Below are 27679 nucleotides of genomic sequence, written 5' to 3'. Positions count from 1 at the left end.
CAGAGAGGATGCATAACACATCCCCATCCCACCACCCTTCCCCACAACCCCTAGCTGCCAGGCTGTCTCACCTGCTCACAGGGAGGCTCAGAGCGGGGAGCTTCCCACTTACCATCTGCACAGATCCGTGTCCTTTGAGCAGGGGGTGTGTGCACAGGGGGGATCACAGAGACTACAGACGGAGCAGCCCTTTCTAGCCCTAGTGCTACCCCACAGGACTGAGCTCGGTGGGGAGAGAAGAAAGAGAAAGAAGGCGAGAAAAAGAGGAGGAGAGTTGAACAGGGGGCAGGACGGTGGGAAGAGCAGAGAAGTAGGGAGGGAAGGAAGAAAGCGGAAAAAAAGGAGGAGAAAGGGGAGGAGATGAAAGGCAAGGGGAGAAGGGAGGACCGGGCGGGGAGGAGGCCAGAGGCCGGGGAGGAGAGGAGGGAGACAGCTCGGCAGAGAGCGAAGGGACGGGACCCGGCGCCCCGCGGGCCATGCGCCTCCTGGCCACGGCGCTGGCCGCCCTGCTGGCCACGGCCCCGGCCCCAGGTAAGCGGCACCGCGGGCGCGCAGCGGCCGGCGCCCGGCCCCGGCAGCCCCTTCCCGGCCGGGACGGAGCAGCCCCTCTCGGCCGCCCGTGGGACCCCGGGCTCCGCCTCGGGCTGCAGCCCGCCCTTCCGCGCCGCCGAGCAGGGTCTGGGTCCCCCCGCTCCGCAGTCGGCACCCTGGTAGGGGCTGGGGCAGCGGCCCCGAGCCGCGACAGCGCCCGGAGCTCGGTCACCAGGAGAAGGGGCTCAGCGAGGGGCTGAAGGGGGGATTGGAGCCGCCCGGGGAAGCCCGGCAGCACGGCCGGGAGCGCGCACCCCGGCCGCCCCCTCCCCTGCAGCCGGGGGGTGCCCCGCACCCGCCCCGGGTGGTCCCTGCGCCCGCTCTGCCGCCGCCTTTCCGGGCCCCCGCTCCCGGCAGCGGGGCGTCTGCACCGCCACCCGACCCGCAGCCGTGTTCGCACAAACCCCCCTTCCCCTGCAGGAGGCTATGGCAATGTGTCCTCTGCCACGCCTGTGCCAGGGGGCAATGGCTAGCTGCGCGAGGAACTGCAGGCAAAGTTGAGGCAACGGGATATTTGGCATTGTTTTTTCCACAGGTGCCTAGGTCCCATAGGCATCCAGTGGAAATGGAGCCCCTTAGGTCACTTGTAAAAAACTTCTTCCACTCAAGACTTTTATGCCTCCAAAATCAAAGGTGCGTTGGCCAGTGTTGTGTCCGAAAGCTGCAAAATGGGCACAGAGTCCGGATCTGAACATCAAGGCACAGTGAGGGTTAGAGCGGTGGGGAAGCCCTGCTCATTCAAGGTTAATAAACGAGCTGGATTAGGATCTCCACTTCAACAGGGCAGGAGATGGCAGAGGCAGAAGTTTGGTTCAAGTCCATCTTCAGTCACCACAGAAACTTTCTCAGAGGAGCCTCTGACTTGTGAAAGTTGCAGACAGATCCGTCCAACTGACAGCTGGTTGCTTTTGGTGATCTTGCTAGCCAGCTCCTAATTATCTTCGTTTAAACAAAGAGCTTTGCTTCTTCCTGGCTCATCTGCTCTTCTTACTTTTTAATTGCAGAGAAGCAAAAATAAAGCAGGCTTTGACAGTAACATTGTTTCACAGGACAAACTACAGCAGGGATAAAAGCCATCCCATATGCTTCTGGTCCCGCAAATCCAAGATCAGAAGGTAACTACCCTGACGGTGCGCCTCTCTAGTCCCTTAGCTATCAGCAGGGGCTCAGGAAAGAACTCCTCTCAGCCCTGAAGAGTAGGTTGTAGATTCTGCCTGTCATTCTCCATGGAGGAAGGAAGAGGCACCTATATATAATAATAAACCTGGATTGTGAGCAGCAGTGCACAGGAGAAACTGTACTCATGAGTATCTCCAATCAAAGTAGCTGGGATTCTTCCACAAAAACATAGACATGCTGGAACTGCTCACCTAGCTAAGGACCCAGCAGTGGCTGTAGGTCCTTTGCTGCTGTTCCAGCATAGACAGAGGGGACAGGCCTGACATGGACAGGTTTCTGGCTGCTAAACGTGTGAATCCTTATCCTGACAATGCCATGAAAGTGTTTTGCTATGTAATACGGCAGACAACAAAGTCCAGACCTAGCTAATACTTGGAATTGAACTGTGTAAATAGAAGTGGACTATTTTCAGAATACGATTTTTCAAAACAGGGTTTAGTCAGCAGTAACTTCCCCTGACTCCCAACAGGCTACCGAGACATGCAGGTGGAGGATACCAAAGAATCAAACAGATAAAACATTGGGATGGGGGCAACTGAGTGAGCTGGTTCCAAATAGAAGAGATGTGTTTGATGATTAAGCACACTGCAAAGGAATCTTCAAGTCTTTGACTCACTCTCCTCCCCTTTTCTATAAATAGTTTCCCTTTCCAAGCCAGAAGCAAGACTAAAACTCTTGTGGTGAGGTCCACCTGAGCGGCTACATCATGTTGTACTGGGAAGGCAGGAGAAGAAAAACAGTGATTCCTCACTTGAAGCAGCACTCTGAAGTCCAGAAATTCAGTGCTCCGTTGGCACACAAGCCTGCTCTCAAGTTGTGGAGGAGTCTCCTGTCTTGGCAAGGAGCCCATTACAAGGGTAAATCTCATGTTGGGGCTGATCCAGTGCTTGCTAAAGACAGGAGGAACATTTCCACTAGTGTCTGGGAGCCCTGAATGAGGCTTTTCCTTTCCACATAAGAGGTAAATGACCTCTTTCCTCCAAAATCCACCACTGCTCCTGCTCCACTGGCAATGAGAGGACAGAGTCAAATGGATGCTGTTTTTCTGTTTTATATAAAGCATCACCTGACCCTGTTCAACATAAGATGAGATGAGATCATGGTAAAAGCATCAGGAACGTTGGAAAGTTCTCCCCATTGCTGCACTTGTACAGCTGCACCAATAGGAGCCACAGAAGGAAGATGAGGAGATGGGTTCCCACCGATCAGATGACATGAAGGATACAAAACCTGATATTTCCTTATAAAAAGGCATGTCCCCAGAGGAGAAGTAGAAGCCTTAGGTATAAGATACAAATGTTTGTATGGCTGTAAACAGTTAGAAAGGGATCAGAGACTTCACATACAATGCTGCTTTATCGTCTTGCAGAGGCTTCCATCATCACCATATCTGAGTTCCTCTGTATTTTCTCTTGGGTACTTTTTGGCACTGTGTTCTGCCTAGTTTCAAATTAAGCAATGATTCTTTTGCCTTTTATTTTGGGACTCTATTCCACAATTAATCCTAGCCAGCTTTTTCAAACCAGAAGTTCACATGTCAGGAAAAATGACATAATTGTTTTTCTTTACAGTTTTCACAACATGTTCATAATTTCAGTAGAAGCAGTTTGTGTTTTTCATTTACCCAAACCGCATTTTTATAAAGTATTTATTAAACTTTTATAGCCTAACTAATTATGAGAATCCCAAAAAGTGTTGAAATTCTTAAACTTATTCCTTATTTACTGAGAGGCAGTACCTTCAAAATTTAATCTTATTTCGATGGCAGAGGCAGCCATCTTATCTTCACGTCTGCCTGTAAAGCACCAAGGTCAGGTAACTTTAACAAGTAATAGATAAAGTTTCATGCCTGGAAAACTTTTGGTGGTATTCAGCCTTAATTTTAAATTTCAACATCCTGTTCTACTTGTGTGCTTTCTACAATCCAAAATAATCTCTTGTTTTGGCACTTACATGAACTGCACACACAAACATCATGCACAGATGATTATATCAATAATCTAGGCCATACTTAGCTGTGCTTTCTTAAAGAAATTTAAAAAAACCCTTTCTTTATAGAATTCGTTTTCTTCTTCATAAAGAAAAAATAATGTCTAGTTGGAAAAAATATACCATTCAGTAAAGCTTTCTATTGAAATGACACAAAAATAATTATTATACTATTAATTTTCAGAGGATTCTTTTTAAACAGCTGCAAAGCAATTTCCTTAAGTTCAGTGGATTTACTTTAAGTAAGGTGATACAATTCACCACTCCATTTCATGGCTTCACTGGGACCATAAAACCAGTGTCTCTGCCTCCAATACTCCTTCAGAAATAGAATGGAAATACTTTACTTGCTTATTTTGAAGATAAATATATGTTTGTGCTTCAGGAGCTGATGTCAGACAAGAGTCTCTGCCAAAATGCTCATCCCCTTTGTTAAAATGTTCCTAGCTCATGTGCTAGAAAAGTGTCCAGAAATGAAAAGATCATTCTCCCAGAGTTGCAATTCTCATTAGTATTTGAGTACAGTATATTCACATAACAAGAAGCTTAATATTCACATTTTAGAGGACATTTCATGCTTTGCAGAGTACGTTGCAGGGAGTGCTTGCTCACTGTTGAAATATGGTTCTCTCTAGTGGATGCCATCAGATTCGTAGATTACACATTACAAGTCATTCAGGGAACACATTGCCACAATATACCATTGGTCAAAAATAGATCAGTCTCTGATATGACTAATAAGAACATTCTTAATGTACATTAGGGAGGAAATAAAATGAGTGTTGATTCCCATGCCTCAGAAAATCAGTCCAGCATAAATCAGGTCAGGAAAGAAAAATCTTCCTCTAATGAACAGCTATGGAGTTCTTTCAACCTTCACCTATACTGGCCATGGCTAGAAATAAAGTAGAGACACAAACAACTGGTCTCAGCTAGGTTCACCGTGAAGAACAGAAAAACAAGAGTCAGAAATTAATGGGAAAATTGAATAATAATTTTTCCCAATATAATCTCATGTCATATTTTGTCATGCAAATAATGTCAGATTAAATTGAATTTGTAGTCAGAAGGACTAATAGGACAGATTTAACCCAGACTTGAGATGACCATTTTATTATGACAAGGAGACTATTATTTAAAACAGAGGAGATGGGGAACTGTAAAGTGAGGAGCTGGTTGTGGGTATATAGGGTTAGTAGTCTTTCAGTGATCATCTAGGGAACAGTATCACGTAAGGTTTGCAAAAATGATGTCTAAAAGAAGTAGACAAAAGCATGTACGTTGAAATTATGTAACCTTATCAAGTTAGCATAAGATTGGGATAACATGTAGGAAAAACTGAGGATCAAGTAGCAGAAGTGGAGCAGAACTTAGTAAAGCTAAGTCACAGAATCACAGAATCACAGAATCACTAGGTTGGAAAGGACCTTCAAGATCATCAAGTCCAGCCATTAATCCAGTGCCACCATGTCCCCTAAACCATGTCCTGAAGCGCCACATCCACATGTTTTTTTGAACACTTCCAGAGATGGCGACTCCACCACCTCCCTGGGAAGCCTGTTCCAATGCCTGATCACTCTCTCAGTGAAGAAATTTTTCCCAATATCCAATCTAAACCTCTCCTGGCGCAACTTGAGGCCATTTCCTCTTGTCCTATCGCTAGTTACTTGGGAGAAGAGACCGACACCCTCGTCGCCACAACCCCCTTTCAGGTAGTTGTAGAGAGCGATAAGGTCTCCTCTCAGCCTCCTCTTCCTCAGACTAAACAACCCCAGTTCCCTCAGCCGCTCCTCATAAGACTTGTGCTCCAGACCCTTCACCAGCTTCGTTGCCCTTCTCTGGACATGCTCCAGCACCTCAACGTCCTTCTTGTAGTGAGGGGCCCAAAACTGAACACAGTATTCAAGGTGCGGCCTCACCAGTGCCGAGTACAGGGGCACAATCACTTCCCTACTCCTGCTGGCCACACTATTCCTGATACAGGCCAGGACGCTGTTGGCCTTCTTGGCCACCTGGGCACACTGCCGGCTCATGTTCAGCCAGCTGTCAACCAGCACCCCCAGGTCCCTTTCGGCTGGGCTGCTCTCCAGCCACCCCTCCCCAAGCCTGTAGCGTTGCATGGGGTTGTTGTGGCCAAAGTGCAGGACCCTGCACTTGGCCTTATTAAACCTCATACAGTTGGCCTCTGCCCATCGATCCAGCCTGTCCAGATCCCTCTGCAGAGCCCTCCTACCCTCCAGCAGATCAACACTCCCACCCAACTTGGTGTCATCTGCAAACTTACTGAGGGAGCACTCAATTCCCTCATCCAGATCGTCAATAAAGAGATTGAATAAGACCGGCCCCAGAACCGAGCCCTGGGGAACACCGCTTGTGACCGGCCGCCAGCCGGATTTAACGCCGTTCACCACAACTCTCTGGGCTCGGCCATCCAGCCAGTTCCTCACCCAGCGAAGAGTAAACCTGTCTAAGCCACAAGCCGCCAGTTTCTCCAGGAGAATGCTGTGGGAGACGCTGTCAAAGGCTTTACTAAAGTCCAGGTAGACAACGTCCACAGTCTTTCCCTCATCCACTAGGCGGGTCACCTGGTCATAGAAGGAGATCAGGTTGGTCAAGCAGGACCTGTCTTTCATGAACCCATGCTGGTTGGGCCTGATCCCTTGGTTGTCCTGCAGGTGCCCTGTGAGCACTCTCAAGACCAACCGCTCCATAATCTTCCCCGGTACAGAGGTCAGGCTGACAGGCCTGTAGTTCCCAGGATCCTCCTTCCGGCCTTTCTTGTAGACGGGCGTCACATTGGCAAGCAAAGAAGGGAAAACGCCCAAGTATATTATTTAATTATAAACTGATGTATAACCACAGGTGAAAATATCATGAAAAAGGACAAGATAATTCTGGGATATGCCAGGCAAGGTATTTCTTGTTAAATCTGGGAATTACCATGAGTATTTCCCAGGTACCAGTCTATAATTCCAGTCACACACAATCAAAATTTAAACTGGAACCAATGCAACGAAGGGCTACTAAGGTGAATAAGAGAAGTGGAGACACTACTTTACTAGAGGAGACTAACAGAGTTTGGCTTCTTTAGCTCAGCAAAGTGAAGGCTGAGACACCAGATAATTGCTTTTTATATGGAGTCAGGAAGCAAACGCTAGAGAAGAAAATGCTATTTAAACTTAAAGCTGGCACAGGAACAAGTGGGCATAAACTAGCTATTGAAACAATTTAGCCTCGAAATCCTAAGGAGGATGCAAGTTGTTGGAAGAGCTCATTGTGGAACACCTTTCCAAAAGACATTCTTGGCTCTTGGTCCAAGATAGCTTTAGATAACGCTTGTTCAGACTGACAAAAGATTATGTGATGCTGGGCCTATGACAGCAGCAAGATGTCCACTTCAGCCCTATCTTATTAATTAGTGAAAGCAAGAATACTAGAGCAGACTCACCAAAGGAGGGCCTTATAGCATCTTTAGTGTTCACATAGTGACAGAAGATGTCAGCCCCTAAAAGCTCATGAAACTGCTGAATGGATGCCACCAGTTTACCTGCTATGGACCTGCATGCTCGAATAGATTATGGTGCTGTTGTACCAGCATGGTGGATTTTTACCATCTTTACTTTCCTTTGCAGATATTTGTGAGGCTTTAAATGTGACAGTCTCTCCGGGACCAACAGTGCGATACTCCGAGGGAGATAATGCTACCCTTTACTGCCACATTTCTCAAAAGAGAAAGATAGACAATTTGCTGGCTGTGCGGTGGATCTTCGCTGCATCACCTACCCAGGAGTATCTGATGATCAAGATGACAAAGTTTGGGTCTGTCCAGTATTATGGAAATTATACTCATCATTTCCACAAGCAAAGACTTCATCTTCTTAAAGAGAAACATGGAACTATGTACAAATTTCTTATTCTAAGCCTCCAGAAAACAGATCAAGGACATTATATATGCAAAGTCCAGGAAATTGGCAAACACAGGAATAAGTGGACAGCATGGTCAAATGGCACAGCAGCTACTGAAATAAGAGGTGAGAAAACACTGGTTTCAATTCTATCATTTTTCTTGTCCCATGATCCCTTTTTTACTTTCTGGCAAATTTATCCAGAAGACACCTGAAGTTATTTTTAAGTGTTATCTGTGAATATGAGAAGAAAATCTAATATTCCTTCTTTACTTACACATTACAATTTAAACATTATTCAGCCCATAATAAAATGTAAAGAAGTGAGAAGATTGGTAGATCTGTAGAAGATAGTCTACTTCCTTTGTCTTTTACCAGAGTACTGGTAATTAAAGCTCCTTTACATTCAGCTACAGGTCTCTACAAATTTGCTAGTGAGAATAAAGAAATATCATTATTATGTAAATACAAACAGACAGAAATGGAGAGAAAGTCACTTATTTTCTGAAGACTATGCAGTGGGTCAGCCAGAAATGGAAGCTTTGTATTTTAGATCTCTGTTTTGTTTCTCTCTTGGTATTTTCGTCGCTTTTAGTTCTAGTCCAGCAGCAGTTGGGAAGCAACATTTCTAGTATCAGTCCTGTACTTTTGTTTATAACACTTGTACCCAGAAAGCAGAGCTAGAAAAAGTGACCAGCCTGCTGGTATTGAACTTCAGATAAAGAAATGACCAGCAATGAGTGAGGGTTTTGGACCATAGATCTCAAGTTGCAAATGGGCCTTTTCTTTGGGATGGATCAGCTCAAATCTAACACCACCACACCCATACTTTCAGAGGTGGGTGAAACTGGATTTTAGAGAATAGACTCATGTGAAGAGGTGGTTGAGCTCAGCAGTTGTGCCGTTAGCGCTAGCCGGCAAACTAGACCCCTGCTTGTGGCTTTATAAACAGAAATGTTGATTTTCCACAGGGCCATCTCTAAAGAGAATGCCAAAAATCAAGGGTGACTGCTTGGTCCATGGGTCTGGAAATTCAAGAGGCTCATCCAGCAATCACAGAAAAACTTGTGGAAGGAAAGTGTACTTCATGAAGTTTCTGCCATTGCTGTTCATGTAAAATTTATTGTTATGTGGAGACTCCGAAGGTTATTCCTGTAGCTAGGAAAGCCTAATCCCATGTATCTACCTTATGTTTTGGCGAAAGTAGCCCTAGCTTTCCTCTGAAGTGAATTTTGCTCTGAGGGAACTCCATTGACTACAGGCCTTTTCAAGACGGATTTGAACATGTTTCTGTACTCTTAATTCAAAGCACATACTCTCAACGCCAGCTTCACTGGTGTCGTTTAGGTTTCCATACTACTTTTGCATTATAAACACACCAGGGAAAGAAATGTGACAGTAAAAAATAATCTTTGTGAGTGTATGATCACCTGTGGATAGCTCTCAGGTATTACAAGCTTTCACTTTCATTTATCAGAAGTATGAGAACAAAGATAAAAGTACAATATGACAAGAGATAAAAAACAGCTTCACGTTGACTAGCCCAGTTTAAATCTGCCTTGAGAAATCATGGCATTATCATCATATAATTAGCTGAATATTACTAGCAATGATGAAAGACACTAATGATCCAAAGCTGAAGTTCTGTTTGGATTAGTAATGAAGACCACAGATCAATTTTAAACAACAGCAAGAAAATTCTAGTCTAAAGTATTTGGTCTTACTGAGCACACAAAACTTCTCTGGAAAGTCTCTAAGACAGTCATATGTAATTTCCTCTGCTTCCTCTTGGCAGACAGTCAGAAATATAAACAATGACAGAGCAGGACCTAAGTCCAAACTGGAACACCAACCCCTCACCTGTCTCCACCAGGGAAAAACCCAGCCCTGAGCACCCAGACCCCAGCTGTGTGCATCAGCCATGCTTCTTTTGCACAGAAGACCATGGAAGCAGGACTTAAGGGAAAACTTCAAAGTTCATTAGACTCCTAAACATAAATCATCAGAGCAGTCAGCACCATGGGTCAGAATTATAATCCTGCAGCCAAATGTCATCTGTAATCCACAACCTGGTATCCTAAAGAAACTAAAGCCTACGTGATCCCACTATCAACTAGTCTGCACCCTTTTGAATCCATGGGCTGATTTTAATGAGATAAGGGTCTTAAAGATATTAAGGTTGTACAAGTAATGTGAAATTGGCTGGGGGGAGGGAGAGAAGATCTGCATGAACTTCCTCACTGAAGGGAAGCTGCAAGAACAAAAAAGGTAATTATTGTTCTTGAGCTGCCAATGTGCCCAGTGACCTTCCACGTCACAGTCAGTAACTGGGGCTCCTGGACATACCATAGGAGAAGGAGGCCAGTACTGAGGCTGTAGTGGAGAGGGGAGCCATTAGGGTATGTGACACAGTATTCATTAGGTTCACAGCTCAAAGCTTCTTGTTTGATTATTGGTGCTGTTTTCATTCTTTTGTTCTTAAGCGGGGAGGAGTAAAAACACTGGAGCCCAACATCTCCTGAACTCAGCCATCTTAACCTCTGGAGGGCATTAAGTTTTACAAGCACCGACCCCATGTTGGGTGGCTGGAGCCAAGACACAGTGGTTAGTCTTGTAACCACAGAGGGATATGAAATGAAACTTTATTGCATCATAATTTAGCCCTACAGACTTTAGGCATTAGCTTGCTTCATGCTCAGCAGTCATTCTTCCCTGCTGCTCCTGCACTTGGCTAGGAACTGGCTCTCCTCTTCCCCTCCCTATCTTTTCCTCCTTCATACTTCTAGATTTGGCTGAAAGGAGAGATTCAGCCACTGTCAAGAAGGAATTGGCAAGCAGGAGGACTGATCAGCCTCCCACCTTTGGGAAGGGGCAAAGCAGGCGACTGGTGTGGGGAAGGGAAACCAGGGCTCTTGTCCCAGCCTACAAAGAACAATCCATTCAAAGGCTGTGCTGGGGCAGAAGGGGAGGAGAGGGTGAGTGTTAGCTACCAGGCGTTGTTACTTCTGACAGCGCCTCGAACGGATGGCCAGGGCTGAAGCTTGCAGGCCTACAAGCAGGGCTAGGAGGCCACCATACAACCCCAGAGACTCCTAGAGGATAGACTACACCTTTTTCCTCTTTCCACTACACCCTCCTTCTTCCAGAGGAAGTAATTCTGAGGATAACTTGAGGGAAGGGAGCTAGAGGGGGCCACGTTTGGTGTCAAGAGACAGAGAGAAGCAGTGAAGGAGGAAAGTACTGTTTCTGCTGGAGGCTTACGCTATACTGACCCTTCCCCTCAGATCCTCTGCGCCAGACCAGGTAGTAGTACAAGTAGTACTACTCCAAGAGTAGTACATTGAAAGATAGAGTGGATAACAAGTAATGCGTTTCTTGCATAAAGAACTTACAAAACAGACCAATAGATGTACCCAAGGAATGCAGAACAAGTAGCAGGCAGCGGGTGGGGGGAAGAAAAGAAAAAAGAATGAAAGAAAAAGAGAAAATCAGATGGAGAATAATTTTTAGGATTTTCCTGTGATAATGTAATTTCATAGGGCAGGTCAGCAGTTTAAAGAGTGTTTTCTTATTCACCGAATGATGCAATTTCTTAAATGCCTATAGTGAAACATATGGATTTGTCAGGAGTGCTTGGGAAGGGAATGACATGCTCCGGGTAAATGGCAGCAGAAGAAAAAGCTATATAAATCGTGTCAGACCACCTGTCACCCTCCCCCCACCCCCCAGAAAAAAGCCACTCTGCATCTGTTATAGCCGCTCAGGCTGGTGTTAACTATAACACAAAAACCTCTCATTGCTCTTCCTAGCTGAAGCGTGGGGTTCCGATCAATTTAGTTATTGCAAAAAAGCAAGACTGTAACTCTTCAGCCCAGTCCTTAAATACTACTTTCCCCCCCGCCCTGGTTTTTAGCGTGATTTATGAACGCACACTCAGGGTGGGGATTTGAGACTCGTGACTTCATGGTCCTCACAATGTCTGGCCCGCTGCGTTGCTTCTCCCTGCATCAAGCGTCACCCAAAGCAGCGCAGGAAGCCTGAGACCCGGGAGGAAGGCAGCCCCACCTGCAGACCGGACTCACAGACACGATGCCCTGTGGGCATCTGAAGCAGACACCACCCCCCCAGCCCTTCCTTGAAAGAATATTTATTCTAATTCTGATGCAGATTAAAGATACTAAAAGACACCTGAAAAATCACATCTTCCAGCGCCACAGCAACTGCTTTACTGCTAAAAGCCTCTTTACTGGAAACAAGGACAACCTTAGCTAGCGTTCGGTTAATGTACTGCGCGTGTACAGGCGAGGGAAAGCGACTCTTTCCACAGTGGTGATAAAGTTTTCCCAATGGTTACACTTGGGCTTTTCAAGGAAATTTTCTTCCAAACACATTTTGTATTTTATATTATGATCGGTTACACTTTGTATTGCAAAGGGATTTACTCATATTGCAGTTAGATCCAGGATGCAACAAAAAGAACGGTACAAATTGCCCGAAGCATTTGGATACTGAAATTGTACCGCTTGTGCTTTATCAAATAAGGTAACGGTGTTCAAAAACACCACAGTTGCTGTCTTGTATAACATTTCATTTCGGTTAATATGTCTGCAGCTATGCCCAAATTCAAAATAGTATATTTATGCTAAAACATCAGGTAAATTTCTTACAACTTTGTGCAGCACGTGGATGCAGAAATAGCACTTAGGTCCCTTTCTTTGTTCACATGGGAAGAGGAGGTCACTGTGTAAGACAGAAATTTCCAGAGGGAATGGAAAAGGGTCATTCTGCTGCTTCAAAATCTGACTTGCTCTTGAAGCAGAAAAAACCTTGGGGCAGTGCAGGACATCGCCTTTGTCAACCACCAAGCATAGCACCACTCAAAGCAAAAGACCTTATTAGATTACGTCTGGGTCTGTAGTATCTACTGACATTAATTTATGTTCAGATTCTGTTATTTGCTAGCAAGTTTGCAGGTGTGAATTTCTGTAGGCCATTACAAAGTTGCAAATGCATTTTCTTGCAACACAAATGTATACAGCTACACATATTGGTGGTGTGGAACAAAAAAATTGAGTTACAGGTTGCAATGCCTTAATGTGTAATGATGGCAGTTAAAAGTTTAGCTACATCTGTGGTTTCTCCTTTAGGGACAGAATGTGTTTCTTCAGAAATAGGAGCCCCATCTGATGGGCATGGAGGCCTTACAGTCTTCCATTCAGGGACTCATGTGTCAACTACAGCAACTTTGTAGTTTTTTCAGAAGGACCAGTTGAAATTTGAACTGTTGCAGGTTGCCCTTTTAGGTGTGGTGAATGCGAGACAAGAAGCAGGATTTATAAAAAGGCTACTGTTAAAGCTCAGTAGTAAACCAAAGAGAAATCCATGTCCTGATGTTGCCAAGAACTGACTCCTACTCCAGCCACGTAATGTCTTCCCTTTAAGCTAAGGTGAACCTTTTCCCTTTCCCTCATCTTTTTATCAAAGGCATCTGTTCTTTTCCTGGGCTGGTGTGGTCAGTGTTAGCCTAAAACCAAGTTAGTGATCTTCATTATAGTACAGAATACACCAGAAAACAGTTGGGGGGCAGGGAAGACATCAGAAGGATGGTTCTCCCACTGCCTTCCTATCATAAAACTCAAAATAGTGAGTAGTCTTCTCAGAACAACAATGCAGCACCTCCAAACCATCATTTACAGTTGGGTAACCTGCCCACTATGCAAGGTACCGCACATCTCTTGGGAAGAGCAATACATGTTCCAAATGGTTTACAATCCAAGAGAAGAGACTACATGTAGGAGGACAAACAGAAAATTAGGCAGTCCAGCTATAATCCTACTAGTATGGACAACACAAACAAGTAGAGACAATCACAATGATCTGTCTTGTTGTGAAGTTTATGTGTCTGACTTCTATTAAATATTAGTCGCATGTGACATTTTCTAATGGTAAAAGTGTTGCAAGATACAGGAATGCAAGATTATTTTTTGTTTTTTCCAGGAAGCTGTTCTAAAATACTTGCCAAAAATCTACACATGTGATGCTTTCATGTAACAAATGAGTATATTTGTTAAAATATTCAGGATGATCTTCCCATCACAACAGAACAGATTTCATTAGTCCTGAAAGCAGTTCCGTATTCATTGAGTTAGCCCCACACCTCACTTCCATACAGGGCACTCCTTAATGAATTCCCTTTCCAGTAAGACACTTGTTCTTTAATGATTTACCACATGAACCTCTCTCAGAGCTTCAGGCCTCATTGGCAATTTGGAGGACATCACCAGACTCCTATTCCATTGCAATGATTGCTAGCAGGAAAAAAAAAAAAGGATTAACATAAGCGAGATCATCTAAACTGTTGTCATCAAAAAATGTGAACAATCTGTCTGAAGAGAGCAGAGAGGGTTTTGAACAGTGATCCAGCAGCCAGAGCATTTGGATTCTAGTGCGAGGTTCTACAGCTGTTATGGTACTGACATTCATCCATTCGCCCAGAGCTCTGCAGTCTGCTCCTCCTTCTGAAAGAGAGAGGACAATGCTGTGCAAAATCTGCAGCTATTTTCCCCTCTTCACTGAGTTAGAAGACAGTAATTCAGTCAGCCCTTTTCCTAGGCTAAAAAGGTGAGGTGGTACAACTTCTGGTAGTGCAGTCTTTCTTCTCAGGAGAAAACTCCCACCCATAGGCAGGGAAATTACGCTGGCTGAGAACTTAAGCTCTTCCACACTCAACAGTCAATGGCCACTGATACAGCGATGATGGAGCAGTTTACATTAGTTAAGATGTTCAGCCTGGTCTGTTCCTACATCTAAGCCAAGGACACTGAGCGTAAGCATTCTGCTTTCCAGCGCAGATATGCAGTTTCTGAAGATTTTGGACATGCTTCAGAAAGTCCATGCATGCATGGGTGTTTTTTTTGCAGATAGGCAGGTATCATATCCATGTATCTTTAAAAGGCATAACATAGAAGCTGAGTTTTGAGGCAAGTACGAAGAAAAAGAACTCATGAGCAGTGTTCTCAGTTGGGGTCTCTCAATAAGTTATTTGGCTGCTGTTGTAGGAATTGCAGGGCCGTTCAACCTGCCAAGGGACATCCGCAAGAGCTTTGGAAGGAAGGCAAGGTGGACAAAATGAGGGGCCTACAGAGTCAGTCCTGAAGCTGGGGAAACACTATCATATCTTCAGAGATTACTTCAATGCCAAGCATTGAATGACTTCCCCGTCTTTTAAAAAAGCTGTGCCTAATGTGGCTGGCTCCAAGTCAATTCTCGGGAAGCCTTCAGAGGAGTGTCTTTCAGTAAAGCTACTGCTCTTCCAATTATTTTTTTTTTCCTCAACCTCTAAGACTTAGAAATAAACGACAGTGTTAAAAAAAAATCTTTCTTAATATATAACTACAATGAAAAAAAGTTCCCATTTTCTTGAGCAAAAGTTGTTCATCTCCTCTCTCAGAAGTAGCATATTTTGGGACAGAAAGACAGATTGAAACCCTAGAGGTACGAGTTCTGGGTAATAAAGAAGACAAAGTCAGAATAAAATGAAGTACAGATGGCATTAATAGCAGCTTTTTCCCTGGGGTACTCAGACAATCCCTACAATGCCATTACAGACCTTACAAGTACGTGGCCACCCTATTCTAAGGCCCAGGCTCTTCTAAAGCGTGTTTCTATCCTCTTGTTGTACTTCACCACATGTGACTTTTGACTGAAAAGCCACACATTGTATCTTCCCAGAATAAGATGGCAACAGGGAGGCAGTCTCACAGGCCATACAGCACTTGCAAGGGGTGCCAAGCCAGATGACATTTGCTGGAAGACATTTTTATAATGCTGTTTTATAACACTTTATATAAGTGTTTCATTGAAAGGTAATTATCCTGTGAGATAAGGCAAGATCTTGGTGCACTGAAGTCTAAGGCAGAACTACATTTACTTCAAGAGGTCCCAACAGTTTATGCCACTCATTTTCAGTTCTTGTCATATCGTCTTTGGTTTTTTTTTTTTTTTCCAGTGATATCATCAAAATCTTCTGATGATCCTACTTTCAAGAAAAATCATGAAGCCTGGAAGTTTTTTGAAGGTAAAGGTACACGCGGCTACTACTAGTTGTACATATGATGTTACTTCAGTTCAGTGCTACAGTACAACTAAAGTGCTCCAGTCGTGACGAATTTTGCTAGTTCCTGTGCAAGCTCAGGTCTTGCCCGAGAAATCATCCCACAGAGTACAAGGGGTGCTGGAGAAAAGAGAATGGAAGGCTCCAGTTTCAGTTTCTCATATATTTGTCATGGTCGATAGGAGAATAACCTGTGCCTGGCTAATTACACAGTAAAAATAAACCCCTCACCCAGGAAGGTGCTGAGTGTCTGAAGAGGTACCAAGCACTCTGCACTCCCAGAGCCTTACAAACCGCTCGCCAGCCATGCCCTGCACTGCCAGAGCAGCCTAAAGCTCCCTGCAGTTTGAAGACAAGCAGTATTTTCTGCGTAGATTAGTGAACGACTGTTCTAGGAGACTGAAATCCGGGATTCGCAGGCAGTTGGGATTCCAGTCTGGAATCTGGAAACTCCCCCAATCCGGGTCGCCAGTGAAGCACCAGCACGGCATTCGCAGCCGGTCTGCTGTGCTGCCTGCCAGGCAGTGCTGCTCGCGCGCAGGCTGGCCTCGGTTCGGTGGGGAGCCTTGCTGTTCAAACCACAGTTTACAAACTGTGGTGTTGTACTGTGTAAGGGGAACGAAGCACAGAAGTGCAGGTCAGGAGTCTAGCTCCAGCAATGCTATTTTCTACAAGAACACTTGACCTCTGAGGCTTAGTTTCCTCTCTGTGAAGCAGGAAAGAAGCCAATATACCTCCCCGAGGACATTTCAGGATATTAATGGGTAGAGCATCCTTAAAGTACTCTATTTAAAAGTTCTAGTAAAAGCAGAAATAAGTCATTAAAGATTTCTTCTCCTTCTCAACAAAATACTACATCTTGATCTGCCATGGTACGCTCCTGTCAGCTCCAGTGGGAATGTGTTATGGCACCTGAGTAAAAGCCATAAAGGGAGACGTAGGCAGTAGATTGAAAAATAAAAACAAAACAACCACACACAAAAATTTCAAGCCAGGGCTGCCACCAGAAGCAGCAATCACAGACTTTCTTCCTTCTTCCTCAGCCACTCAACACTCCTCCCTCCCCTTTTCTTTTTTTTTTTTTTTTTCCTTTTTTAAACCATACTTGTTTAAACCAGCTGTTTGAACTGGGAAATAGGCCAGCTGAAGTCCCTTTGGTTTTTGGTTGCCCCACCAAAAAGAAAAGGAAAAAAGGAAAAGAAAAAACCCTAAAACAGCCCTCTCCTCCCTCCTGAAAGTGAGACCTTGTAACTACACTTGTTTGCATTTATGGAGACTTCAACTAAATTTTAAACTAAGCAGTATACTGTATGAGAGTTTCAAGAGGGTTAAGTAACTTCTGAGCTGTTACCCTAAATCTTTTGGGTCAGGCTCCATTTAGATCTTGTAGGCATAACTTTTTTCTATCCTGTAAGCCATGAAGCATACAGCTGCAACACTGATCACCACCTGTGCTTTGCTTTCAGATTTGTATGTGTATGCAGTCTTTGTGTGTTCAGTAGGAATCATCAGTGTCCTCCTCTTTACACTTGTCATTCTCTGTCAGTCACTCCTGAACAAGAGGAGATCCACAGGTGAGTGAAATGTCATCCTTTTTGACTGCAAGGCCTTTACCAAAGAGGGAGACGGGGAGAAGGAGAATGCAGGAAATGCAGGGAAGACAAATATCTCCTTGCCTTAATAAAAACAAAAAAATATTGGTAGAAAAGACCATTTCTGCCAGCAAAACTAGAACAAATGCATTTTTCTCCCTTTGAATAACTATTTCACTTTAAATTTGCTTTGGACTTTTCAATATCTTTCAGCTTTGCATAAACATAAACTGAACGTTGTTGGAACTTCTTTCAAAGACGACCAAATGCTGTATCATTAAATTGCTAACGTTTTGCATGAGTGACATTTCTGCAGACATTTAGACGGGTTTCAAAGCAGTCTTATTCTGTTCTGTTTTATTCTCCCTTCCTCACTAGCTATCAATATTCCTGGGAATATGGAGGTTGTTATTAGCACACTCTCACTTGTAGCATTCTTTGAAACTAAATCATCATTTCATCATTCAGATCTGCCTTTTCCTAATAATCTTTCAAGGTCAAGGATTACTGTTTCATTCTTCTCTTCCTCAGAGAGGGTTTCTCAAAGAAGCTGCATCTGCATGAAAGCAGCCCTGTTGCACAAAAGTGCTATTTCAGATCTGTGGAGTAGCCAGTGAAGACTCTACTTCCATTTTGGCTTAAGAGTGTTTTATTTAGAGATCTCACACAAGCTGTGAGGATGAGATACCAGCATGCTTAGCAGCCATCATGTTAGAGGATAGTGTAAAAGGGCCATGTCTGAACAGAAGCTTTCAGAAAGTTTGATTAGTGATTTGTCCTGTTAATGACAGGAGAGAATCACGACTTCGCTGCCTCTTCAGCACTACACACATACCATGAAGAGTGACTCAGATACACGAGAAGAAGACATGTAAACCAAAAATAGATGTGTACAGAAGTCCTTGCCTGACCACAAACACAATTCAAGCTGTGGCTCAGTCTTCCTGGTGGTGCGTTCAGGAGAGTAACTCTGATTCTAACTGAGCCCAGCAACTCTGCTTGCCAAGAGGAAGGAATGAGATCAATGTTATGCTTCCTACCCTGTTAAGTGATGACAAAGGTTTTGTGCCAAGGGAGTACCCACACTTAAGTATGTTGGTCATGGTGAGTCACCCTGAAGCCACAAGCACTAGACACGCTGATGTATCCTGTTTTTTCTTTAGCAGACATCAGGCTAGATTTTACTTCTGGTTTTGATGATTTGTGCTAGTGTAAGCATACGAGCAGCTTGGAGAAAAGACCCTTTACATTGAGCCAACACCAGTTAAATATAGAAATAATATAGAATACAATATACAATAAGTATATACAACAGAGAAAAAGTAATTTCTTCTGAGCGGCTAAATCCTTTCTTCACTACCCTAATGTCTGAATAATTGCAGGCTTCACCCAATTTTTATTTAGATTTTGAACATTATCCAGTAAACATTGGCAGCATTAAACTTATGGATTCAATGGAAATATAACAGAATAAAGCTCAGCAGACAGACACTTGGTATACAACAGATAAGATTTTCAGGCAAGCCTTTCAGCTAGGTCCACTTGATCAGAGTATTTTCCAGAGCCACATTAATTGTCTCAGCACTCAGTAAAGCATCAGGGGATTAAATTTTTAAAGCAGCAGTGGAATAAACATCAGTGATGGACACAGTCTCCACCAGCCTCGTATTGCTTTTTCTCCCCATGGCCACTGGGCCATGGCAGCAAGCTCAGCCCTGAGGGTCTGCCCCAGGGAGCAGCAGTTCCCGGGGGGGTGTTTTCTCCACTCAGCTGTATGGGCACAGGGCACAAAGAGCCCCCTCCTCCCTTAATACTCTTCTGCACCCCCCACAGGCACCTTCCAGGGGTTAGGGTCTGACCGCAAGATACCCACCCTGCCAGCCAACAGCAGTGCTCTCTCATTCAGACTCTTAGGCATCTCTCTTCAAAAAGCGTTATCTTACCTCTTCTCCATCCTCGGCACTCTGCAGCTCCGTCCTGGGCCGGACTAGGCAGATCCTAGTATTCACGTGAAAAGAGCCAGCAGTGAAATCATGAGGCCCATCCTGCCTTGAAGAAGAGAGGAAAGACAGGAACAGCAAATCAATCCTCCCTCTGCATCACGCCACACCTCCACATGGGCTCCAGGCACAGCCTTCTTCCACCTTCAGTACAGTAGTTGCAGCATCATCTTCCTCAGACATCCTTCAGGAGAAGCCTGGCTCTGCTCTTCCCCTTGAGACCAGGTCAGGGGCCCAGGACAACAAAAACTACCTCTTTACCTCACCTTACTGGGCAAATTTCCATCCAGGCTTCTCCCTGAACCTCTCCAGTCACCCCACCCCTGTCACAGGAACACCAACAGCTCCCTCCACTCTCCCACCATTCCCGTTTCCACGCCCAGTACCTCAGCCTTAACACCACAAGCAGAGAAGGGCAAGGGAAGGGAGGATAGGCTAAAATAAGATATGAGCATACCCTTAACTCCCAAAGGGTCAGGCCTACATTTCTGTACATCTAAAAAGGCCAGACAGATAGATGGAAGCACTGCCTTTGCTGGCTTAGACATGGCTCCTGTGTTAGCCCCAGTCCCGAGGGCTCTCAGCTCCCCTCTCCTTCGGACTAAAATGCACCCACCTAGGAGCTGTGTAGCTTCCTTAGAATGGGAGAATTTAGGTACGACCAAACGTGAAAACTTTCCTGTGAAGAAGGGCACAATCATGTAAGCGCATTTTCGTCTGGTTTTCATGGCCTTTCAAAGAATGGAGGACATGAGGGAGGGGGGTGTCTTTGTTGTATTTAACTTCGCGTCATGGCCCAGGGATGCACCCTCTTTTCTTCTCGAGAAATAAGTTGGCAGTAGGTCAGAGCCAGAGCCTCTCCTGCCCTCACGTCTCCACACTCGGCACGCGGCACAGCACAGAGCCCACTAAAGCCACAGAAGAGCATCTTAATAACCCTGGCTCCTCAAAGGCTGCGGGGTGCGGGGGACGGCCCTGGCTTGGGGTTACTGATTCAAAGGAATATGAAGCAGAAGGATTTACACAGCTCTCACACACAGCTGTCAGAGACAGGATAGTGGCTGGGCTGGACCTCTGATCCCATCCCAGGAGGCAATCCCTTTATGCCTGAGGCCGCAGCCTAGATTACATTAGGAGCGGCAGTGGCTCCTGTGGGTGAATAGTTTATTTCAGGCTTCTGGAAATAAATAGAGGCACCACAAGAGAAATAAAAGTCTTCAAAGTAAAATTACTAGCCTGATATGCTTTTCCTTAGCAAGCTGTCTTTTGGCTGGGCTGACCACTAGAATGTGTGTTCCCAGCACTTCCACAGCAGATTTTTGATGTTGTTTGATACATTCCCCTCTCCCAAGCCTAGCTACGTCTTTGAGTTCAGACTACATTTTAAGGCACAATATAATGTATGGTGACAATTAGCCGCTCTCCCAGTATAACAACCTGGCATCTCCACAGTCTCAGGAAGAGAGGTCTATCTGCAGTGTCCATTTGTGACTCGTAAACTGTATTGGTGTGAAGCCACATTTTCTTTCTTTTCTTTTCTTTAACAGTGAAACATTACCTGGTGAAATGCCCCCAGAACAGGTAGGAGATTACACTTCTCTTTACTATAACCCAAGGCAGCAGTTCGGGTTTTGTTTTGCTATGTACACTGAAGAAGATGAGTAATGTTTTCCAAAATGCCTACAGGAGAATAAAGTGTCCCAGGTCCCTGACTCATGAACATGCTTGCAAGCCAACATCTGCTGTGCATGATAGGGAGATCTACAGGGCTGTCTAGCTGTAGGTCCTGCAGGTGCTTCAAGTGGCAAGCCTTTCCCTGAGGGTCTGCATTGCTTTCCGGAGAAGCCTGCTTTCATCCTGTGTGGCTTTCTAGGGTTCCCCATGACTTAAACCATCCATGTACATAAACTAAACCACAATGTTACCCAGTGATTCCCACACCCAGGAACAGGGAGTGGGGCTCAAAAGCAAATTTTCAAGGCCCACAGTCTGTTCCCAGCTGAAGACTCCAAGTGATGGGAAAAATTCTACTTCTTCTGCTGTCATTAATCACTGTCCCATTAAATACCACCAACTGCCAAATGCTTTTGATTGCGTGGTGCTATAAAACTGATTTCCATCATATGATTTTCCTGAGATATAAATTGTGCTGGAACTGCAGTTAAAAAAAAAAGATGACAGAAGTATTTTACAAACAAAAAAAGAGTAAAGAGGTGTGCCTCACAACAACACAGAGGAACAGCTGTTTCCCAGTTTCCAGTGACATAAAACATGTGTTTTTAGCCTTGTAGTTTAAATCCAGTATCACTTGGTATCACAGATACTATTTCTCGTGGTATCTTTTTAGGTACTATGAGATCCAATGCCAAGTATAGCATACCCTCAATCCTCAAACAGTGTAATTTTTAGTGCATTCTCATGGGATTATGGTTGTATTCAATTTAACTGACACTTGGATGTTTAGTGAAGTCACAACAAAGCAACAGAGAGTTCAGGAGAGGCCAACACAAACTGAAACTTCCATGTTATTCATGGAAAGATCTTTGTTCTGTGACCCTGACCAGCCATTGCACCACACCAAAAATTTACAAGGACAGCTCAGCAGTTTTCATTTTTCCCTGGATGTTTTCTATTTCCCCTTCTTTATTAACTGCTAGAACAAAGTTAGAATTACAAAAACAAAAAAAGAAGGAGGAGGAAATCGAAGTAGTTTGGCAGAGAACACAAGAAGAGGAGAAAAATGAGACCCAACTGAAAAGATGACTGAAAAAACGGAGCATGGCAGTCAGATGAAAAGACTCGTACTACAGAATCTGCCTCTTTGGGAATAGATGATGTAGTAGTGACACTACTGCAAACACTGAACTTAGGAGGCTGAATAGCAGGGGGAAAACAAGCCAACATGATTTCTTCACTGTAAAGTGGAGTCTCCAGAAACGAAAGAAATGCATGACTCTATATGGATAAAAATAAAATTTCATGTGACAAGATATGCCAATGAAAGCCCTGATCCCACAAATGCACGTCTGAAGTGCATTGACTTCAGGGCTTTAAATTTAAATAGCTGTGAAAGTGTTACCAGTATCATCATTTTTGTTGTGCTTCACACTTGGTACCATTTATTTTCCACCCTCTGTTCAAAACACAAACCATTAATTCCTTTGAACTCATTTATCTTCACCTGTGCATTCCTTGCCTTAGAACGTAATTCAACATATTTAAACCCAAAACCCAGTGTCTAAATATCTACTAGGCCAAACTGATGACCTAAATTGCATGAGATTCCTGACAGTCAAAATGATTACGCTGTGCAAAACTCAGCCTTGATTACAGCGGCTTAGCTCCAACTCCCTTAGTGATATTTCAAACTCAGAGCAGAATTCAGTGTCAAAATTACATTAATAGTCCAGTGTCTAAGAAATGTCTGTACTCCCACTGCAGTAATACCTGAGCATCTTAAAATATTTCATGTCTTGACATCATAATGGTGTTTTTACTTAATTAGATTCTGAAGCACAAAGAGCTAAGTGATTTGCCCCAGGTCTCACAAAATGGCCTTGGTAGAAAAGAAAATTAAATCCAGATTTCTTGAGTAGAACAAAGCAAATGTTTGGGTTTTGGTTTGCTACTTGACCAATAACAAATCAAGGAAAAAAATGAGTTAACCAAAAACCATTTCTTTCCTACATTTAAAAAATAAATATCTAAATAAAAAGTACAGTTATTTTGGGTTTTCCAAACCACCTAATTCTATTTTTTGGGGGTTTTCTGTTCTTTAAATATCCTCTTCGCTATTATCTTCCCTGTTATTAGCTCATTTTGTCAGTTTTCAGATCCAGAAACCCCCAGGAGGTGTAGCTTTGAAAACAGGAATTCTTTTTTCTCTCTTTTATTTATTTGTTTTGGCCCGAACTCTCAAGTCCTTCAGTGACTGCTCTTCTGGAGACAAGTGCTTTGGGGTGAAAAAAGCGGTCGCCTCAGCAAGCTGTCCGTCTCACGCCTTGGTTCCACAGTGCCGATCTAATGGCGTAGGAGCAGGTTCTTCCAGACTGAACCAGAACGAAGCACCCAGTCCTCCCCGGCACCTTCTCACACACCTCCCCTAATAGGAAAATATCAAAGCAACTCCCAGTTCACTGGGGTGAATTTTTTGCCATCCCCCTGCAGACAAGTGGGAATAGCCGACCTGTACAACCACAGGAAAGGTCCCACATCCTTGACTCTAATAAGGAGAGTAAAGCCCAAAATAGCAGTAGTTTGCCAGCTCTTGGGACAGTATGTTCCAGAAATACCACCTGTGACCTCCAGGAAACTGCTGTCCCGGTGCCGTGATTTTTAGACACCTTCCACATTTTTTTTTTCCCCAAATTCCTGTCTTTTTCTTGCTCTCTAAAAACTCATTAGATCAAGAAATGCACAATGCGACACTGTTGAAATAGAAGCCAGGAGGCGGGAGGAGGAGCTGTAGATAAAAAACTAACTTTCCTTTCAGACATAGAACAAGACAAGCTCACAAAGAGGCAGTGTTTCAGAGCCAGGGAGTCTTTTCTGAGCCTCCTTGTTTGGTTTGAGGAGCTCAGTTCTAAGACAGCAAGTATGGTTATTGTATCTCCCAGAATTAGTTAACCCTGTATGGCCCTGGCATTTAAAAGAAAAGTGTAAGCTACAAATACATTTCCCTGTAGCTTCTCTTTTTCAGTAGCAGAGCAGGAACAATAACTAATGCAACGAATTGACACTAAGCCTTTTCATATATTGTGCTTAAAGCAGCTGCATCAGAATGATAGTATCTTTAAGCTACACATCCGCCTTAATGACCTTGGATTATTAAAACAAAAACCATTAAAAAAACGTTCTTGTCCCTTTTTTGGTAATCTTTGTTCTTTGCAATTTGCTGTGTTTGGGCAATGGAGCTAGGCAGGACAGTTTCATTTCCTGCTGGTTTTAAACAATTTCATGTTTTGATTTTAATACAGAAACAAATGGTTTTTGTGGGATAGGTTTACAATAGTGCAGCCAGACCTAGAAGTTATTTTAATACAACCCTCTGTTTACGTAATTGATGTGATTTATTTATAAATTATGAAAATATTTTACCTTTTAAACACTTTAAAAAAAGATTGGCAGCAAACCTATGTTTCGGACTGAGTATGTGGAATGGAACTCAGGAAAATCAGGAAACCAGAAGCTTTTTGTAAGTGTAAGAATCTATGTAAGTGTAAATCCAGAGCGATTTTACCAATGGTAGTGACAGTCATTTGGATTTACAGGTGTGTAAAATGATAATATCTGTTATTTTGTTATTCTTGTGTGGGCAATAGCTGAGACATCTTAACTTTCATTAAGACTTTGGCCCAATTCGAATATTTTATTCTATTAATACAAAAAGAATATTTCATTATGCAAAAGAACCTGGAGAGGAACAGCAGCTTGGGACAAATGATTTAAAATTCAGTGAATTCAGTGTTGTCAGTGTTATGACTATGGAGACCCAGGTTGGATCCCATCATGTGGTGTAACTCACCAGCACAGAACAGAAAGGTCTCCACAACCGTACGGTGTTAATCTTTCCCGGGGCGAGCCCATGGTCAGATGCACCTGAGCAACAACTGCCTATCAAGTCACCTCCACCACCACAGTCACCATAACTAACTGCTATATGGTCTCCTCCCACCCCAGCTGCAAGTTAGGGTTTCTTTCATTACCAGTTAATCCAACAGAATTTTATTTGATGTTAGTTGCGAGCCAGGACCACCTGCACAGTCAGCTGGCACATGGTGACAATCGCTGTAACCTGACGGCATATCCAAACCCTAAATATTCAAAGCAGGATTTACGACCTCAGGCTTTGGGAGATGCTAAGGGTAAAACCCCCTGACTTAGAGGAGGTTAAACTGTAATAGTCCAAACACAGAGGCCTTCTTGGACTGAGTCTGCTTGCAATGTAGCTTGTACTCTTCCCTCGTACCTACTAGTGCTTTTTCAGCTCAGACGTACTGGAGAATCCCTGAGTTTAGAGACTGGGGCACAGTTTCTTCATTTTATATGCACTGAGCGCACTGGCCTCTTTTAAGAAGCTAGCTTTTTCAAAGGTGGGTTTGTGAGCTGTCTGAAGACACGCTGCATGCCCTCCTGGCCTGCTGGCCACTCTGCCAGTCTTGGCTCAGGAACCGCATCGAAGATTTTGCTTTGCCGTAGGGTCTCCCTGTGAGTTTATGCAAGTTACCTAACCCATCTGCACCTCTGTCCCTCGAGGACAGATGGGTACAAGCTCATCCTGGGTGCAGCAGTGGGGTCTTACCTGTTTTTAAGGAATAGGTGCTATGAAACGTCTTGTTAAAACCTGACACTTTGCATTTTCTGCACCAGGACAGATCAGACTCCTGAGTCTCTCAGCCAGGCTGTATGGTTGAAAAAATGCAAGAGACAGGCATTTCCAACCCCTGTAGAAGGGTTTTCAGTATATCCCCAGGTCAAAATCCAAGTTTTTGAGCAGGGGCTCTCACAAGTGGAAGGTAACGTGTTAGTGGAAGGTAACGTGATTGTATGAATTCACTGGGACAAGCTGTCTTTCCCTCCATTGCCCTCACTTTTCCTCACGTACGGGTCTCTGTTTTGCAGCTCGGGGGAAACAGTTACCAGCGTGACAAGCATGTCCCCTCTACAGCCCAAGAAGGTAAAGAAAAAGAAAGAAAAAATGAAAGTGGAGCAGCCACCAGCCATCCCAGCAAAAGGTATGAAAACAGAGAGGCAGAGGTATTTCAGTTCCCAAGCACAGCCATGGAGGGACAGCAGAGCAGGGACGTCAGGACTCCGGCACCCCGCCACTGGCTGTGCCTGTGGGGTGACCTGCGCTTGCTCCCATCACTGGGGGAAGAAACGGCCCGTGCCTGCTGCTGGGACCAGGCTCTCACCTTCCCGCAGCTTTAGCTATTGAAAAACTAGTCACTGAGTCCAGGCAAGTCAAGCAAGCTGAGCAGCTAAAGATCAACCTCTTGAGGAACCTCACTTCCAGAGAACATTTGTGATTGCCTCCAGGGCCAACCACACAAACTCTTGGGCGTACTTTCTGAACGCTGCTGCCAGCGCTTGAGCCCCTGGGAGAGAGCAGGGAAAGGACCCGAAGGTTTACTGTGCGTTAGATCACAAGTGACCAGATCTCAAGAGGTGTATTCGCTCTGGCTTCTGCACACAGACGGCATGATTTGCATATCAGATTCTTTAATCCTACAAGTTGTTCTAATTCATAAGCCCTATGTTTCATTGTAAAATGTTGCCTGAAATACAGTTAAACTCTGGTATAAGTACCTGTATTTGCTTGTAATCTGCTACTAATCTGTAATTTATAAATTGCTAATGCATATACTAAAAATGACAGTGGATGATAATAATATGAAACGATCCCTTAATATTTATTTCCATAGCTCCAATAGCCAATAATTTTCCTAAGCCCAAGCTCTTGAAACCTCAAAGAAAATTGATCCTGGTAAGTAATTTTCTATTACATTATTTTCTCCATATTCTTCTCTCTCAATACAATTGCTGTAATGGTGCCAGAACTCTAGGTTCAGAAACTATAAATTGGCTCAAAAATCGTACAAGTCCTTTTTTTTTAAAGTAATACTTTTTCAAGAGATGAATTGTCTCGGCTCTTTTCATTTTTGAGCATTAGGTTACACTGGATTATGTTTTTCAGCTTTCTAGCAGTCATCGTGTCTACAAATTTAGCCTGTTCTTAAAAGAAACCTGCTATTGATTCTCACATGCTTCTGGCAGCTGGTGCTTTGGAAAAATACCAGTTACTGACAGAATCACAGCCACACTGGTCACACTGCTTCTGAGATTTTTCAAGTCAGAAACGAGGGACCTGTTTCTGCCCTACAGTGATGTAAGTCAGGAATGAGATGTATGTATATAGCTCATATCAAGCAAAAGAAAACTTCCTACGGCAGTTTCTGTTGGTTATGAGTTTCTGTATGAAAAAAACCCTGCAGAATTTGCCAGACAAAAATCAAATAGGTGGAGAGAGGTTTCTCTACTTTAGTAACAAAGCAATACCTGGACAAGACACGTGGGGTAATGGACAGAGAGTTTTATACCAGCTATTTTCAGCTGCCTATATAAAAAAGGTGGTCTGCTAGGCTCCTTGTATAGTTAATAGAAAGAGAGATGAGTTAGAGTAGGAGCCTGATGCTCCTACTAATTCAGGCTAGATGCCCTGAATTGCCTTTTGGGGTTCCAAGCTGCTAGGTTGAAACCTGGCACTGACTGCTCCCACAAGGAAAGTGCTAGCAAGGACTTCTCCTGGTG

General features: G+C 44.0%; 1 protein-coding gene across 1 annotated transcript in view; it reads left to right on the top strand.

Moving 5' to 3' along the window:
- Positions 1 to 372: 372 nt before the first annotated feature.
- VSTM4 (V-set and transmembrane domain containing 4) overlaps positions 373 to 27679 on the top strand; it is a gene marked incomplete at its 3' end in the record, with an annotated part of 38771 nt that continues 11464 nt past the window's right edge. Inside the window, exons 1-7 of the mRNA XM_082002529.1 lie at positions 373 to 531; positions 7392 to 7790; positions 15673 to 15741; positions 17244 to 17351; positions 20917 to 20950; positions 25991 to 26103; positions 26794 to 26855. Coding sequence (XP_081858655.1) covers positions 477 to 531; positions 7392 to 7790; positions 15673 to 15741; positions 17244 to 17351; positions 20917 to 20950; positions 25991 to 26103; positions 26794 to 26855 — 840 coding nt within the window. The 5' untranslated portion in view covers positions 373 to 476. The remainder of the gene's footprint in view (positions 532 to 7391; positions 7791 to 15672; positions 15742 to 17243; positions 17352 to 20916; positions 20951 to 25990; positions 26104 to 26793; positions 26856 to 27679) is intronic.

The sequence above is a fragment of the Phaethon aethereus genome (assembly GCF_964289735.1).
Source record: "Phaethon aethereus genome assembly, chromosome: 7".
In the NCBI taxonomy this organism is placed as follows: domain Eukaryota; kingdom Metazoa; phylum Chordata; class Aves; order Phaethontiformes; family Phaethontidae; genus Phaethon; species Phaethon aethereus.
The sequence above is the reverse complement of the archived record's forward strand: the minus strand, read 5'-3'. Positions and strand labels throughout refer to the sequence as shown.